This window comes from Tamandua tetradactyla, chromosome 5, assembly GCF_023851605.1.
Source record: "Tamandua tetradactyla isolate mTamTet1 chromosome 5, mTamTet1.pri, whole genome shotgun sequence".
NCBI classification, from domain to species: domain Eukaryota; kingdom Metazoa; phylum Chordata; class Mammalia; order Pilosa; family Myrmecophagidae; genus Tamandua; species Tamandua tetradactyla.
In genome coordinates this window covers 105,673,680-105,692,244 of record NC_135331.1, presented here as the reverse complement: position 1 = coordinate 105,692,244, position 18,565 = coordinate 105,673,680, and the positions used below count along the sequence as shown (strand labels likewise).

The following is an 18,565-nucleotide window of genomic DNA, read 5'->3' as shown; positions in this document are numbered from 1 at the left end:
CAGTCACAGGTTTGGGGGATCAGGATGTAGACCTCATTGGGGGCTGTTATTCTGCCCACCACAGCTACCTTATGTTCTTGGCACTTCTAATATGTCATGACTTTGAACATTTGCCCTAACATGCCCAGGTAAAACAGCCTCCTGAAAATTTTCCTGGAGTATTCAAAGGAAAGTTGGATGGGCACATAGATGGATCTATTCAGACAAAAGCGAGATATTAATCAATGTGTTTTATACATACGCACCCCTTTTTATCTTATGACCTCCTCCCCCACCTCGTTTGGATTTATAGGCATGAAATGGACATCAGTTTGAGCTGGAATCATTGCCATAGAACCAAACATCAAATTCCTGCCCTTTTAGTTCTGAAAAGCTTAGTCTGTGGACAGATAGAAAGATTTACAGAGTACTTGAAGAATGGGTTTCTACCAGTTGCAGAGTGGGTTTTTCTAATCACAGAATAAATGAAGATTCTCTTGGCCATGGGGAGAGAGGAGATCTAGAAACAGGATGATCATTTTCTACTGATGAAGTTTCTGAGACAAGTCCTATGCCCTGAGAAGCAGAGAAGGACTAAGGCAGCTTCACAGCATTTCCCATGATCTGAGAGAGGCATGAGATAACGGCTGAATCCTCTCTACATTCCTGAAAAACAGGCGGTGAAATTAGGAGAAAGAGAAAATGAGAAATAAAGTGGGATGACCAGGGATCAAATTCTTCACAGAAATGTCAGCAGATGCCAGCATGACTGTGTCCAACAACCAAAGCAGATGCCAATATATGATAGAGCATACCCAAAGATTTGAGGTCTCCTCTTTGCTAATGTAGGAAGCTTCTGGAAGCCCCAGAATGGAAATGCAAGCCCAGGATAAGAGTGGTGATAGAGTAAGCAGGATAAATCCTGAACTAATTGAGAATAAGTTTACCTATTATGGGCTAATTATTTTTTTTTTATTGAGATGGAGCAAGGCTCAAAATGAAAGTTAAGTTGAGATATTTAATAAATGCTTGTACATTTCTTATTATATGACTTGAATCTATATGTCTATTAGATATGCAATAGATAGACAAACAGGTAGAACTATCAAGCCACATATCTCAACTAATTGTGCAGAATTATGCATAGATCACATCAGCATACTAGGTTAAAAATAATTTACTCAAGAAAGCTCTTTAACAGTCAGAAAATCTGAATTTTTATCCTTTTTCAGTCATTGACCAGCCCCAATTTTCTTTCTCTCACCTTTACCCTCTTCCTCATGGACAGAACATTGATGTCCATGTACATTTTTTTATATTTCTGCCAGGCAAGAAATATCAGTCATGATGTCAAGGAGTTACTTTGGGAAGCATATGTATAATGTGCATAAAGCTGAAAATCTGAAGCATGCTGCCTTTAGAAGATCAAAGGATCTTAATTCTACCCATTTCCATAATTGCCCCACCAAAAAGTATAAGAAGAAAAAATTAAAAGGTAAATATCAGTTTTATCATCTGGTGAAGAGTATGAGTATTTGATGCCTAGCCACAGACAAGTTCAAGGAGAGTATTTACAAAGACTAATGTGTAGTTCTCTGGGCTTCTGTGTGAGACCCTTGAAAGACTGACTCCAGCATCGGAATAAAGTGAGCATGGGATTTACCTAAATTTAAAAGACTTCCATGGCTTGATTCCCTAGTCCCTACTGGAAATTCATAGGCCCCATAGCAAAGTGGAGAGGAAACTAAAGAGGTTATCAAAGCATGGCAGCATCGCCTGCAAAGTAGGAAACAAGGCTTGAGAAAGTTTTCTTTTTCTTAACTTAAAAAAAAAATTTTTTCTTAACCTTTTAAAACAATACTGGCAACTCTTCCTCTCTCTCTCTCTCTCTCTCTCTCTCTCTCTCTCTCTCTCTCTCTCCCTCCCTCCCTCCCTCCCTCCCTCCCTCTCTCTCTCTCTCTCTCTCTCTCTCTCTCTCTCTCTCTCTCTCTCCCACACACACACACATACCACACACAGCTTCTGAGATATTGTCTATGCATAGAGAAACAAAAAGTGGTAATAACAGGGCAGTGCTATCAAGGCATCTAGTCTGTGGAGAATAGAATGAAACCTTTATTAATAAATGAGTCAGAGAGAGAAGCTTTCATATGTCTACATAGATCCAACTCTTAGCCATCTGGGTGCCACCCACTCCTAAGTCTGGCTGACATCCGAGTGTAGACTAGATAAGCACACTGTTGAACAAAGCATAGTTTTAATATAGCAAAAACAAGAGAGACTTGAGAAATCAACCAAAGAAAAGTATACCATAGTGTACCCTAATGAATCCAGCATTTATTCAGATATTTAAATGAAGTTCAAACAGTAGGGCTAGGAAAAGAAAATAATGATACATTACCAAAGAAGAGGACTATCTTTATTTGCATATAACTAGATTATATATAGGAAAAAATTTACAGATAAGCCATTAGAATATGAGAATATGTGTTATACAGATATATAATATATATAATATATATATATGTTAGATGTAGGAGAAATATGACAAAATGTTGATTTATTTCCATGTAACTGCAATAACAATAAGTAATTAACATTTTTAACATTTTAAAACACACCGAATACCTAAAAAAAAATGAATGAAAAAGGTGCAAGATGCCTACACAGGAAGCTACAAAAAAAGTTTCATTTGCAGAGAAACTAAAGGAAACCCATAGACCCAAAAAACTAACATGAAAAGATATATTAAACCATTAATTCTCTCCAAATTGGCCTATAGGTTCAGTGCAATTCCAATCAAAATTCAGCACACTGTTTTCATGTAAGTTGACAAGCTGCACTTAGACCCATCATAATCCGAGGCAAGGATTCATAGTATAGTAAAGTTAGGATGACCTGGTTTCTAAACTTAGTTCTGCCCGTTCCTGTTCCAGTGATCCTGGCCATGCTACTTAACCTGTCTGAGACTTACTTTCTACCTCTATAAAATGAAAATAATAAGGTCTCTCTCATAGGATTCCTATGAAGATAAAACGGACCAATTTAGATATGTTTTGCACAGTTAGCTGCTACTAGAATTTCCTTTTTAATTGTCTCTCTCCTGTATAGGCTGTAAGCTCCCTGAAAACAGTGACTGGCTTTTATTCACAATTATAAGCTTAGTGTAGCTGCTTAATAAACGTTAAATCAATAAATATATTTGCAAACATTGCAATATGAAGTAAATGGTTGTTCAAACAAATACTGGGCAACAAGGAGTTCCTATAGGAGGTAAAGGGTTTTCCTAGTAGGTAGGCGGTACATGGTAAAAAGTACCCAGAAGTAGATATTGGCTAAGGTGGAGGAGGAATCTGGGAATAAATCTCGGAGGAAAAAGAAAGGACTGGAGCAAGGTGGGGTCCCCAGTTTACATAGACCTAAAATCAAGGAACGGTGTCTCAATACAGGGCACAGGCTTGTTATTAGATCTGGCACAATATGGAAAGCTCGCTTCAGGAAAAAAGTGGAGTCCCAGTTATTACAATTGGAGCACATAATCAGATCAAACAAAGCAATGAGTTTAATCAGGTATTGATACAGCTCATGCCAAACAAGGGCTCCTTATATTCCCTTCTGATTAAAGTCAAAATAAAGTCTGAAAGCCTAAGGCAGGGCTGATCCTGAAAAAACTTTCTTCAGAGGCTGTGGGCCAAGTAAACCTATTTTTAGACACTCTTGCTATATGCGCTGATTAAAATGTAAAAGAGTAAAAAAAAAATAACTGTTTTTTTAAAAATCTCTGTTGGGAGAACTTGTTTTTAGGGTCTTATCTATCTATTGAACTTCTCTGATGGCAGGGTTGGATTGTGAAAGTAGGATGTGGGTTGGTCAGGATGGGGACTGCAAGGAAGAAGCTCTGTCTTGAGTATCCTGGGACTTCAGTACGAGTTAATGCGGAAGGAGAAGAATCTAAAGTTAGTCCAGAAACTAACGGCCTAAAGAACTAGCCCCGCAGAGACGGACAGCTATGCAACTCCCAGAGTCCAGCAGGGCTGGATAACTGGAGCTGGCCTTGGACCAGGAGCATTCACGAAGGGCACTGCACAGGATGTAGCAGCCAGAACATAGGCAGTGACAGTCTAATCCCAGAGGAATGACCCATGCAAGGAGCAGGACTCCAGCCAGGCATGGCACAGCCTCCAAGGATGAATTTCTTCCAAATGGCCAGTCAGGGCTCTTGTCCAGTAAGGCAGAATTCAGAACAGGGCACTAATCACAACACGACAGATGTTCGGTAGACCTGACTGCCATAAAAGGAGAGGAAGGAAACAGCAACAGGCTGGCAGACCACCTGGACTCAGAGCTCACCTTCACTTCAGCCTCAATCACTGGTGTGTGTGAAATTCTGAACATGTTCTCTAAAATGGCTGGAGTTAGCTTAGAAGTGGGCAAAGCTAAAGGATAAGTAAAAGACTTCAGAATAACAGAGACAGAGGCTGGGAGGCAAAGGCTGGTGTTCACATCTCTGCAGAGAGCATGATTCAGAGGTGATTCAACTAGACTGCAGTAGTAACTTAACATTGCAGTAGCAGATTTCAGTGGACTTCAGTAGTAGCCTAAGCAGGAAACATGGTGTCTTTATGTCTCCCAGGTACATGGTCCAGCACCATTCCCCAAGACTGACTTCCCAAGAGGAGTTCTGTTTCACATTGGGGCACTCATGAGACAGAAAAATGGTGTCTATTAGCCCAAAGGATCCTCTCTGCTAATCTTCCATGTCAAACTTGGGACAAGTCGGTCAAGGAATTGGAGAGTCAAGATCGCAGCCAAACTTTTTCCACTTCATACAGTGACAGGTGAGGAAACAGGGACAGAAGAGTCACTATATGACTCCTACCACTGAGGTGCCCTTGAAGTTCGTAGACACTTTCTAGACCCTGAGTGTTTCCATTTTTTCCTTTACTAAATAATTCCTCTGAAAATCAAGAAGAGTGCTGGATCGTGGACCACTTTCCACTGGTCTCAGGGCTCCCTCAGAATTGGCTGCCCTCTCCCTCAGTGAACAATCACATCTCAAAGTGTGATCACCTTGGGTAGCAGTGCTCAAGGTCAGGGGCTGTGATTTCTGTTTCCACAGTCCTAACAACCTGCAATGTCATTGATCGGCAGGTGTCTAATACTGGTAGCTTTAAATATTTGTATCTCAGATTCCTTTGTGGCTTTAAAAAAAAAATGTGTGACCTACTTCCTTAGGGTCACCATGTCCTCAGATATCATTCCCTAAGTCTATCAAGCAGAACATTCAGACTGTCAACTCCTTCAACTTACTCTGAGCAAACAATAGCATTAGTGTGCCAATAAAAGTAGTGTTCTATGAATGGTGACATGGGTTATGTGTCCTGGAAAGCAGACTCTGTGATGAAGAATTGCTAGCATGAAGTTTATTAAGGAGTATCCCCAGGAACAGCATCTATCTGGGACTGAGAGAATAGGGTAGGGCAGAAGGAGAACTCAAACTGTGATGAAGTCACATTAGAAGCCTCAGCTGATCTCATAAGGATCTCTGGAGCTGAGATAGTCCTTCAGAAATGTTCCACATTGAGGCAGGGGCTGGGCTTTTATGCTCAGCATCACTCAGTCATTGGATATGAGCTGACCCAAGTAATAGGCAAGACTCCTTCAGTTCTCGGAGGGCAAGTCTTAGGAGGAGCTCAGTTGAGCGCTAGCAGCTAGCAACACTTCTGGCCCAGTTGGAGGACTGAGCTCTCCTATCCTCAAGGAAGGCTCAGCAGGACACCATCACATCCACTACAAATGGTTTCTTCGAGAATACACGTTGCCATTCAGAATACATGTATGGCCTCTTTTCACAGAAAACTATTTATAGTATTGGCCTGGCATCTCTTTTGTCTTTATGCCTAATATTTGCTATGATGCTTTACCAGTAGCAAACTTCAATAAATGGTTGGATTGGAATTGTCTAAAATGAAATCTGCCCTAACATTGTATTATTAAGAAAAAAGATAGAGATAAAAATTACTTAGAGTGACGTTGAGAACAGAAAGCTTGTTGGCTCAGGGTTGCAACGGGACTGTAATGATAATAATGCCATGTGCCCATAAAATGCCTTTTGTCCTAAGAAATCAAGGTGTTTTCTCATGAACCATTCCATTTGCCTTAAAACATCTCTGGGCATATATCATTTTACAGATAGAAAAACTAAGTCAGGAGTGTTGAAGGCTTAATGCAGAGCTCATGTTTCCTATCCCAGTGGTTTTTCTTCTTAATTCTAATGTGAGTGTAGTGACATATCTCCCCATAAAACTCTTTGTAAACACTTATTAATTTTAACATACAGAGGGCCCTTACCACTAATCTTTCATAAAGCTTGCTTTGGATGGTGGAATTAAAAGGCTAAAGTCACTCAAGAATGGAATTTATCTTCACCACAATCCAGTTATTCTGAAAAGAACCAAAAGTTATCCTGTATGTGGTTCTTTGCTCTCCTGAGCCAAGTTCTAGACCTGGCTTTAATTGTTATTTATTGCACTGAAACCCTGTTCCCTTTCTTAGCCTGTGACCAGGCCAGACCACCTAGAAGGTGAATTCTTCCTCTAACTCTTGCTGTTGAGCCTAATAAAAGTCCTAAAAAGTAACTCCACTAGTTCTCCCCACCGTACTTGCTGTACAGAGCAAAAGCACTGCCAAAGAAAAAGCTACGCACTCAAAGCCCCCATCCACAGCCAAGCAGAGACACGAGGAAGGGGAATGAACATTTTCCAAGTATCTACAATATGTTGGATGCTGGGGCAGGCACCTTCATACGCTTCCTCTTCCTTACTCCCCACAATAACTTAAGGTGTGCCTCATATTACCATTTTATGGATTAGCAAAGTGGAAGGTTCCAAGAGCCTAAATAACTTGTCCAAGTCACCTGTTATGTCCAAGTCACCTGAATATGGAAAGGACAGAATTAAAATACACACCTGTCCATCTCCAAAACCTGTCTTCTGAATAAAACCACACTGCTTATGTACAAAGGGCATCACAGAGCCAATCCCACCTACCAAAAAAGCCCATCACAGAGGCTTAGATATTCAGTGTATTACTCCCTGACTTTTACAGCCCATTTCTACGTCTGAACAGAGGTCCTGTTCATGACCTTAAAATGCCTTCCCATTCTAGGGAAGGAGGTTACTTTTCCTTGATCATTTCCTGTTTTTTTTTTTGTTTGTTTGGTTGTTTTGTTTTGTTTTAGGTGCATGGTCTGGGAATCGAACCTGGGTCTCCCGCATGAAAGGCGAGCATTCTACCACTGAACCACCCATGCACACTCATTTCCTGCTTTAATGTCTGTTGAGGATTAACATTCTTCACTTGTTTTATCAGCTAAAAATATTTCCTTTACTGGCTCATCATATCATCTCCCACTGAAGGCTTTTGAAACTTATCAGAACCCCTCCCAGAAGAAGTTGTGGGAAAGGGGCAGGATGTGAGTTTCATTCCCTGGTTACCACTTTTATTGGTGTCATTCACTGACTGTTTTCCCAAAGATCCTGTAACTCTTTGGAAACCAGTTCCCCGCTCCCTGGGCAGATTGCTACCTCTTGAAGATCTGGGTTGAGAAAACAAACACCAAGTAAAAGTCACTCCTTTTGTTGTATAATACAAACTTTCAACCACACCCCTTAATGGAATGAAATGAATGAGGAGGAGGGTGGGGTTGGATGGGAAGAGATGAGAAAATATCATCCGGCCACAATATGCAAGTGAAATATTCACTTCTTTTAAAGAGCTACAAATGGGGACACAACCTCTGAGTTGTGCTCAAAACTGACAACTACCAGGATGGAGAAATTCCTAGTAGAAAAGTTTATCAACAACCTGAGTTGCTCATGAGTAAGATGCTTCTGCCTAAATTCCAGCCTGGATGCTGAAGTTAGAGTGAGATGGTGATCCAAGGACCTGTGTGGTACTCTCCTAGCAAATCCCCTTACATCCTTTCCTGTTCCGACCACCCCCCTTACCATTTCTCTGACCCCTTGCTCTTTTTTACGTGGCCAACCACTTTTCTTCAAAGCAGAGTACAGCTCAGTACAATTCTCTATCATCATGATGATCTATCAGATCAAGTCTAACCACCTCCGTCAAGTTTATTTTAGGCCAGCTGTCACCTGGCACATTTCCCCTCTGTGATCAACAAGGCTCTATGCTCAGGGTAGGCAGTTCTCTTCATGGTCTCCCATGAATGCCTTCTTTATTTTCAATTCACTTCCCTTTCTAAAGTGCTCATTCTCTCCTCCCTGCCCAAGGTGAGCACCTACCCATGTCTGTCCAAATCCTTTCCAGCCATCAGGCCAAGCCCAGGTCCCTGATCTCTGAGACCATCATCCCTAAGCACTCCTGGCCACACCCATTTCTCAGTTCTCAGATATATTCATTTTGCATCATGTCCTTGTATAACAATTCAACATTGGGTGACATTATTTTACATCAGATCATTTTTTCATGGATGAACTATTGGTCACCAGCAAAAGAAAAATAAAATCTATGACCAGAGAGATTTCATTTTCTCCAGTTGCATTCCTCAAAGTAAGGGTATTAGTAAGAAATCAATAACTATGTATTTGAATTAAACTTTTGAATAAGATTTTTTTCTCTTTACCTGTCATATCATTTAGGCAGCTTTTTAAAAAAAAATTCCAATGTTGATTCCTACCCCAGACTAATTGAATAAATCTCTGGAGGTTAGATTCAGCCGCCAATAGTTTTTTAAAGCTTCCCAGGTGATATCAGTGTGCCTGCAGTGATAAGAACCTATTCTATACGGCATTTAGCATGATACATATTCAGCTCTGCTGTAATGCTTGTTTTGAAAATGTGGGTTTGTTCTAACTGGATTGATATATTAGGGGACAATTTGAGCATAACATGAATTTTATGTGTGATATCATCCATGAGAAACAATAGGTGAATGCAAAAGTGCACCCACATGAACCGAGCCATGTAGAACCTTTTTAAAAACACACACGTGCACGCACACACACTTCAAACATCTGCAGCCACCTCAGTTCAAGTATTTATCAGCTACCTAAGTAGGAATTTATTCCTAAGTAAGAATAAAATTTTACTGTTTTTATTGGGTTCCTATCTTTTTTTATAAATGTATGTGTTAGGTTGAATCATGTTCCCCACTCAGACAGGCTCAAATCCTAACCCTGGTCCTGTGGATGTGAGCCCATTTGTAAATACTACCTTTGAATATGCTGTTAATTTAGGTGAGTCGATGAGGACGTAAATCCATTTGTAAACAGAACCTGTGAAGATGTTATTAAAGTGAGTCCAAAATGACTTTAATCCAACAGAGCTAAAGTTCTTAATAAAGAAAACTGGACATGGAAGTAGAAGTCAGAAGTGGAAGCCAGAGAAGGTGACAGATATTGCTACATAATGTAGGCAGAGATTAAGCCAGCACCAGAATGCCATAGGCTCTGGGAGAAAACATGACCTGGCAATACCTTGATTTCGAACTTCTAATTTCTAAAATTATGAGGTGAAAAAATTCTGCTGTTTAAGCCAACCAGGGTATGATGATTGTCATAGCAGCAACTAATAAACTAAGACAACATGTCACTGACAAAGTTCTGGGGTGTTATAGCCCTAATCCCATTTTTCCCATAAATCCTATGATTTTCATTGCTGGGTTTGCATGGTACAGTGATTTTTAGGAACACATGTCAGTTTAGAACAGAATTGATTATATTTAGCACTGTATTTCCCTTATTACATGTTTAAAAAAGAAAAGAGACTAAATGGCATTAGCATAAAGAAATTATTAATTTGACCTTGTTACACTACCAAATAAATTACCAAATAAAGGCAATTCTTTGGCTTTGCATTATATGATGCTCTGGAATTTCTGGATCTTCACTTGAGAAAAACAAATGCTATTTTTACAGTAGCAAGAGTCAGGAAGGAAATATGAGTCAATAAATTAATGCTCAGGAAACCACAAATTTGGAAGTTAGATTCATATCCCTCACTTAGAACAAAGTATTTTAATTTTACCAGTTGACTAGAAACTTTCATCCTTGAAAAGATTACTGTTGTTTGAAGCCAATCCTTGTTTTATCTCTCAACTATCAATGTTAAAGATTTTGAAAGTAGCCCTGCAAAGAGATGCACATTTGGTCTTTTATTTGTTTGTCTGTTTTGTGAAGAAGTTCCAGGGGTGTCCAAATAGCTTTTTTTTTTTTTTTTTGCATGGACAGGCACCGGGAATCAAACCCAGGTCTCTGGAATGGCAGGCGAGAATTCTGCCACTGTGTCACCACTGCACCGTCCATCAAATAGCTTTTAACATTCCTTCTTTGAACAAGTTGCTCTACCCTCACCCACGTGGCCATCTTCAGCTTTACTCATGGTCTTGTTTTGTAAGAACAAACTGGTGATAGAAATTTCACTCAGAATCTCTGAAAGACAGTAGTGCTATCAAATATTTCCAGGTTCCCCACTCAAGGGCTCATGGTAGAATTACATTATCCTTGCCTGCTTGTGGTTCTGGTCAGTGAGTTGAGGTGGACTGATACAGGGTTGATACCCAAGAATCTGTGGTGCCAATGGAGAAGTTCATCTGGAGTGAACTCACAGATGGGCAAATTGTTAATGAAAAATATATTCATTTTCATTTCTAAAATAACAACCAGAATCTTCTTTATGTATAGTGGTTTAAGCACACACACAGAGACACACCCATTAAACACACACAAATAATAATACCTACAAGAATATTTTTCACTTAAAATGAAGGTACAAGGAGTTAAACCATTTTACTCAAGGTCTCAAGTAAACTAAAATAGAAAACATTAAAAAATTCTCTTACTTTTCTTCTGTTCCCTGCCTTTAGGAAACCTACTGTGACAACTGTCTCCACAAACAGATCCAGTGTTTTCCTGCCACCTCACCCTCCTACTCCTACCCCTGACCCTATCCCCAAAACCAGTCTTGCTGTTCTTCCCCCAGGATCCCAGAATCCGCATAGAGTGACTAGTGTCGGAGCCCAGAGCAAGTCTTAGGTGTGAAACCAGACCAAGTCCAGTGGGGCCCCAATGGCCCCAGCCTTGCCTAGGAGGCCGCAATGGTCCACAGGTCTATTTTTAATCTTGCCAAAAGTTGACCAAGAAACCAGACTCTTGAAGGTTACAATAGGTCAAAGGGTCAGTGGATCAACTTCCATGGAGCTGAGTCAAAAATACTATCCTCAATTTTTTCCTCAGCAAACTTTATCACAGTGAGAGCTTAGGTGTCATTCCTGGCAAGAAGAGCAAGATTCCAAGTGAGTCTGACTCTCCCTCCTCATTGCAACTCGCCTTCCACATTCTCCTCCTGAGGCAACACCTCTCAGTTACAAGACCAAGGCAAACGTGTGGAATGGGGCATCCTAAAAAATAAATAAATAAGTGGTTGAAAATTGGTCAATAGTAGTAACAATACCAGGAATTTATTGAGGTCTTAATTTGGGCTAGGCACTATTCTAAGGATTTTTTAACGTGTTAGCTCATCTAATTCGCAAACTTTCCTGTGAGCTTGTATTACTATGAACCATGTTTCACAGATGAGAAAATAGAGGTGCCCAGGCAGGGAATAATTTCCTCAAGATCCTACAGTAGGAAGGCTATTCACCCAGCTTTATTGTTCTGTGCTTTTATCATTCACGCTGCTGCCCCAGCCCTAAACTCAGGACTCAGGGCCTTCATTCTCTGCCGCTATCAATACTTGGTCTCCCGAATGACTCTGCTGGTCTTCATTTACAACTTTACATCTGAGACTGTGTTGCTTCTCTCAGTGGTATTTGCTTGAAAAGTCTCGTTTCTCACTGTGGAATGAAGAGCTCAGCATCCTGCTAAGTGACTTTCAGGCATAAACAAATATGTGGAAGAGATTTTAAAGGAACAAAGAGGCTTCTTCATGATCCTGATATCACAGTGGGTAGAACAGTCTCTGGGTCATTTTATTTGTTTATTTTTTACTCCTTTGTTAAATCCTAACTTCTCTATTATGACTCCTCCTTCTCATTTGATCTGTCTCCCAATCTTTAGAGGTATTTGGGCTATGCCCACTCTAACTTTTTCATGTTGGAAAGGGATTCAACAATATGGGATAGGGAGATGGAACCCATTGATGATCTTGGAGAGGCTAGTGCCTTTGTTTTCAGGACTTATCTGGCTTAGGATAACATCCATCTGGATGTTGTAGGTTTATGAAAAGTAAACTTAGTGCATGCAGCTTTTGCAAGATCTCAGAGCCCTGGTTGCTATTTAGGGTTAATAGGAGAGACATTGTTTGGGGTTTGACAAACACTGGCCATTAGCAATATCTAGCCGAAGCGTGCATTAAAGTACACTCCAGAATAGCCTCTGGATTCTATTTGAACTCTCTTAGCCACTGATACCTTACTTTGTTATATACTTTTTTTTTCCCTTTTGGTCAGGAAGGTGTTGTAGATCCCGCAGTGCCAGGGCCAGGCTCATTCTGGGTCATTTTAATGCCCAGCCCTCCATTGAACAGCAAAAGATATTGCACCTCTGTGGTCTCAGAGTAAGAATTATGTCCCCTTCCTTCCTCTCTCTCCTAGGATGGGATATCCTAATTAGAATCTACTCCTGAAGCAAACTCCCTGGCTTTCACCCTCTGCAGTCCTCCTTCCCTGACCCAGGATCCATCTACTCTAACGTACAGACCTGGCTCCATCCCGTTTCCAAGAACAATCCTGACCTTTGGTAGCTGTGATATGAGGAGCTTTCACCCACACCTAGGCCTCAGTTCTCATTCCAAATCCAGTTCTGACCTCCCATTCCCTTCCTTGCACTGGAATTCTGCCTACCTCATGAGACTCTGTCAGTCTTTGATTTTTGACTGCCAGTTTAAGGTCTGAAATAGTGCCATTTCCCTCATGGTTCAGACCTGCCTTCAACTGCGCCATTGCCTGGTTCTTACCGAACACCCTGAGTCCTTGAGCTATAAAGTTGCCCTAAATCCCATGGCTGTAACACCTCTCTCTGCTGAGAAATTGCCCTGATTTTCTGCATGGCATTTTTTTTTTTTTTTTGGACTTTGGAGGATCACTTATTAATTTCCTGTCCCTGCATTTTAAAGCTTGTTGGCTTCAACATGGTATACGATGATGTCGGTAAGCTGCTATCACCAATCCTGCTGATTCCTTGTGTGTTCAAATGTTAAAAGCAAGGGCCCCAATTACAAAATAAATTCAATGGGCTCAGGACCACTATGGAGGATATGCTGAAAAGAAAAGGAAAACCTCAGATCATCATCATCACCCACATCATAGGTTCAAAGAGAGTGGTTAGTACAAACCCACTCCCTTTCTGGATTCTCTCCCAATACTGGGACTAAGCTTTGTGCACTTCCTCAGTTCTAGGAAGTAGACCTTAGCTCTGCTAGTTTTCTCCAACCTTTGCCAAAGCCAACCTAGCCATGCTCAACTAGCTGGAGAGAACACCTCAACCGTGCTTCTCTTCTCTAAAATTGCTGGGTACACTATCCCCAGGAGGCAGAAGCTTTCTCCACCTGAGACTATCTTATAAACCTTAGAAGAGATGGTTGTCAAATTAAGACCTTAATGGGAAGGTCAGCTGTGTTTTTTTAAATAGATCATTTGAACTCATTCTCAATTAGTAACTAATAAAGAAATGGTATAGCGACATTCTACCATGGAGGAATCCCACAGATTTTGAAATGGGAAGAGGTTGGAAGAATCAATCTTCTTAAAGTTCTACCACATCTCTCTCTATTTAAATTCTAATTTAAGAATTCATGTGTGCAGATGACTAATTAAGAATAATATGCAAGTACTGTCCTCTCTTTGTTTTCCCAGTATCCTATACTTCCTCATTTTTGCCTTCATGCCAAGCAGTGTACATGACAGTGCCCTATTACGCCATCCTTCCTCTCCCTAGGACCATGTACCAATGTCTCATAACAGCACAACCTCAGGTTTGTTGGATTTGTTACAGGAGAAGTCCCTTAAAAATTCTTCTTACATAGATTGTTTATGATTGCGTGAGACTATTTCAACCCCTTGCTTTACCCCAGTGCTTACTACTAATTCATGGGCTGAAAAGAGAGGAATGTAAAAGAGGAGGAGGAGGATGCCAGAAGGTGTTAAAAATAGAGACCTGAGACTCACCTATATCCATGTAGAAAGGCCATGAAGACAAATCCATTATCAAGGTTCATCATCCTTGCCCATTTTCCCCTCATTACCTCAGGCTGCTGGCTGCCATTTTGTAACTTACTCTCCCCTTCATGACTGCCTAGTATTTGTGTCCCCCTGATTTCACCTATGTAGAAATGAATCTCAGGAGTTGGCTGAGAGTAGGCAGCTAATTTCCTACAACCTCACCCTCATCCCCTTAGGAATGATCATGGGCACCACATAATTAGGGAGAAATGGGTCTGTTCCATTATAATGTCAGTTAATTAAGTTTTCCTTCTCACAATGTGTCTATTATAAGTGTCACCACTCACTGGCAGATGTAATTAAAGTGTGTGGAGCACTGTGGACAGTGAGGGTGTATCCTGTATCAGTGAAGGTGTGATGGCAGCATTCTCTTACAGAATAAGAGTGTGTTTATGATTTAGTCATGTTAACTGAGATACCATGTAAAGGAAGATACATATCTTTTCATTTATGTGCTAGGCAATGAAGATGTTTCCATTCTCTGAAAATTATGTCCACCTATCCTCTCTCACTTCACTCTAGCACCACACGACAGACAATAGTTTGCTCACAAGGGCACTGAGTGGCTTCTTACAACTTGCAAGTCAAGCTTCTCCTTGATTTTTTAATACTCACTTCTCATCCTCAACGACTCATCAAGTTAGATCCATTAGTTGGGCTTAATGATGCATTCTAGGTGGTAAAAAAAAAAATAATGATGATGATAATAGTGGTATCAATGAGTAATGGCACTGATAAAATGCTTATGTATCTATATTTATTTATATATGCCTAGAGACAAACATGTAAAAATGAAGCCATGAGTATAACTATCCAAATTGACCCAGCTACAGAAAATTAAATGATCATATTTCACTAAATTTAATATTGTAAGCAACACCATTATTTTTTATATTCCAATTAGAAATAAAAGGAAAAAGATCTTGTCATTTCAACCATGATAAACTTTGATTGTAAGACACATTCTAATTTCAGAAATGTTAAGTAGGAAAGAAAATATATATCTTAGAATTGATGGACTATGGCCTGGAAAGTCACACCTACTACTGGCTAACCTTAAATGCAGGTTCTTGATATGTGCAGAAGGTTTTGTATTTGCTTGTTTTTAAGAAAGTAGCTGTTACTGAGAATATGTTGACTGAACAAATTTCTTCTTTCTAAGTAATATAGCAATGTTGGCAATTTTAACTGATGCCTTAAAAGACAGACAGCCAGAACAGAAATCTCCCTTAATGTCTCTATGTACACAGGTACTTCAACCTGAGGAAGTGTAGTTTACTAGAAAGAGTTCTAAACAAGGATACCAGAGGGAGATTTTGATGTCAGTTGTTCTGCTCCTGGTTAGCTGGATGACCTTGGAGAGATTCTGTAAATCCTATGGTCCTTGGTTTCCTTACCTATAAAACGAGTAGGTTGAACTAGAAGCACCTTTCCAGCTTATCTCTTATTTCTCAGCTCTCACATTTTATGAACCTACAATCCCAAGTCCATGTTCTCACATCTCAATTCTCCAGATGCCAGGCTGAAATAAACCTAGTGTGGAAAATTATCTTGAATGGGTATATTCTGCTGATCTTCAGTTTTAGCAGGATACCAAAGTTTGTTGAATGAAGAAATGAATTAAAGGATATATGCCAAAATGACTCTGCTTACTAAGAAACCCTGAGCACTAAGCTATAGAATTGTCTCTGCATAAATGCTGAGGACATCGATCCTCCAGTGTTGGGTCTAAAAGCAGGGCTTACCTCTGCTGCCCTTGATTTCCCCTTCAGCGAAGTCATCCTCATTCTCAAAGCAGCTCTTATCTAAAGAAGCAATGATAATGAGAAACTACCTCACAGATGTCAGAGGAGACAATAAAATCCCCAAGCCCAGACCCATGTCCTGCAACACTGAGAGCAGGAGCCCTGTCAGAAGCAGCATCAGATGGCTAGCAAAGCACTATAAAATAAGACTTGGGTAGAAGTAGAGGTATACTCAAACCAAATTTAGGACTAAGATTCAGATTGTGCTTGTGGTCCCTACCCTTTTTACCTACTACACTCACACACAGCCTCTTACTGACTTGATAAAGAGCAAGAAACAAGAGAGAATAGTTCACTCCTTTCCTCCTTATGGATGTACCCCAAACCATGCCCACAGTCTCCCCTGGGCTTGGTTCTCTGGGTAAAGCAGCTGCCTCATCTTCCTGCTTCCCTTGGCCACAAGGAAATCATTTACAATGAGCAAAACAAATTCAAGTTACCTTATGATCCATAATGGTTCCAAACAACAAGATGAAGAATCCCTGTGGCAAAATTCAATAGAAGAATGAGGGATAGCGCTGCAGACAATATGTCAGCTGTTATTTTAATACTACTCTTCTAAATATCATCTAGAATGTTATCAGGCATTAGAAACTTCAGATTGCACTGATTCAGTTTAAAACATATTGGTGGCTATTTTTTTTTTTCCAGTCTACCTCTACCCTTGGAAAAGGATCTTCTCATGGCATGATGAATGAGGGTTACTGATATTTATTGAATGTCTACAAATGAGAAACAGAGTTTTTGACCTTCCTAATCTTTTTGCTTTCTTCTCAGATATTGATGTGGCTATTTGATGACAGAGACATCTTGATGACAGAGACTCTTGATGACAGAGACATGTAACAGGGACTATTGTGGTTTGAGATCAGAATCATGGAGGATGTTTTGAGAAAATGAAACCTGTATTTTACATTGAATTGGAGTTAAGTGTCAAGAAATGGCAGCAGGGCCTCCAAGCTGGTAGAAGATGTCTCTGCAGAAGAGAAACAGAAAGCTACAGAGACCTATGAGGCCAGGCTGTCTTCCCATTTAAATTATTTGGTTCTGTAAAGTCACAATAAGTGATGGTCAGCCTTTTAAAAAGAGAAATGGAAGTCAAAGGAAAATCTGAATCCTGCAATGAATGTGGACAGAAGCCTGGATTTTTAAGAATAGTTACATGGTGAAGAAAAATTAGAGTTACAGGGAAGGCTTGCTGAGAAAAGTAGAGTATATATAATTAAAATAGAGTATTTTTCTTTTTGTCATGAAAAAAAAGAAAAGAGAAAGCAGCAATAATTTCTAGAGTTAAGTTACAAAGTCAAAAGATAAATGAAATAATTAGGGCAATTTCAAGAGTTGGGGAGATTTATATGAAACCAAGAGCATTTGATTTCATAATCTGTCCCCCCCTCAAAAAAAAAACACTTAAGTCAAAGGATTCTCTTTAAAGCAATGCAAGGGAAAGAGTGAACTAAATATAGTACAAAGTTATTAAAGAATTATGAGTAGGATATATAATTGGTCTGAACTGGCATTTCTTTTTCTGCTTTATTTTTTGTATCACACCTTTTAAATTGAGTAATAATGACATGTTAATACGGATACTTTTCTGCTTTATTAAATAGTTGTATTTTCATTAATTAAAGAAGGGGTCAGAACATTTTTTCTATGAAGGACAAAGTAGTAAATAATTTTAGGCTTTGCAGATCATACAGTCTCTTTTGCAACTCCTTGACTGCCATTGTAGCTCAAAAAAACAACTATAGGCAAAGCATAAATGAGTGAGTATGGCTGTGTTCCAATAAAATGCTATTTATAAGAATGAGCAGCAGGCTACATAGTTTGCTCACCCCTGCTTAAAAACATAATTAAGAATGTGGACTTACTCAACTTTCTATTACTCATAGGCGTGGTAAGCAGTCTGGGTAATGACAGCTTCCCAAAAATGCAAGCTTAATAGCCAAGAGGGAATAAAATACCTTCTAGGGGTAAGCTTGCCAAACCAAGTATGTTAGAGTGAGAACAGACAATAGATATCATTCCTGATCCATATATTTATGTTACCTATCAGAAGACTGCAATCCAAAGAAAAGTGACTCTCCTAGGATTATGTAACCTATGGTCAGACCCATTTCCATGAATGAAAACTTTCTTTTACAAGAAATAGCAGGCAAGAGGTCAAAGGACTTCTGACTAGCACCCAAAACAAATAACAAAGGTCATCACTTTGCACACTGGAAAATTACTGTTATGTCACTGAATTCCCCAATTACTTGAGAAAGGACAGAAATTGAGCTTGTTTCACATCTTGTGAGTATAACCTCACATATCCCTTACCAAAGAATAGTCGTCTAAAATAAAGGTCATCTTCTAACATTGAAATTTTAGGAGGGATGCACAAGAACCAGTGAGGAGAGAAGGAAGGAGATTACCACTCAACTGGTCTGATCATCTAAATCCAACTTGACAATAGGGTCAGAGGTGCCATAGCTAAGTACCTCTAAGACATGGAAGGAAACAGAAGGAACATTTTAATCTTTAAATCATAGCCATT

The 18,565-nt window shown here is 39.8% G+C and overlaps 1 protein-coding gene across 6 annotated transcripts in view; it reads right to left on the bottom strand.

The window, feature by feature from the left end:
• LOC143684753 (adhesion G protein-coupled receptor F4-like) overlaps positions 1-18,565 on the bottom strand; it is a 50,614-nt gene that overhangs the window by 8,168 nt on the left and 23,881 nt on the right. For 3 of the 6 annotated variants that reach the window (XM_077162011.1, XM_077162012.1, XM_077162016.1), the window contains 2 exons: positions 16,467-16,508; positions 15,625-16,026 (listed from right to left, as the gene is read on the bottom strand). In XM_077162011.1, coding sequence (XP_077018126.1) covers positions 15,874-16,026; positions 16,467-16,508 — 195 coding nt within the window. In that variant the 3' untranslated portion in view covers positions 15,625-15,873. The other 3 variants (XM_077162014.1, XM_077162015.1, XM_077162013.1) reach the window with 3 other exon arrangements.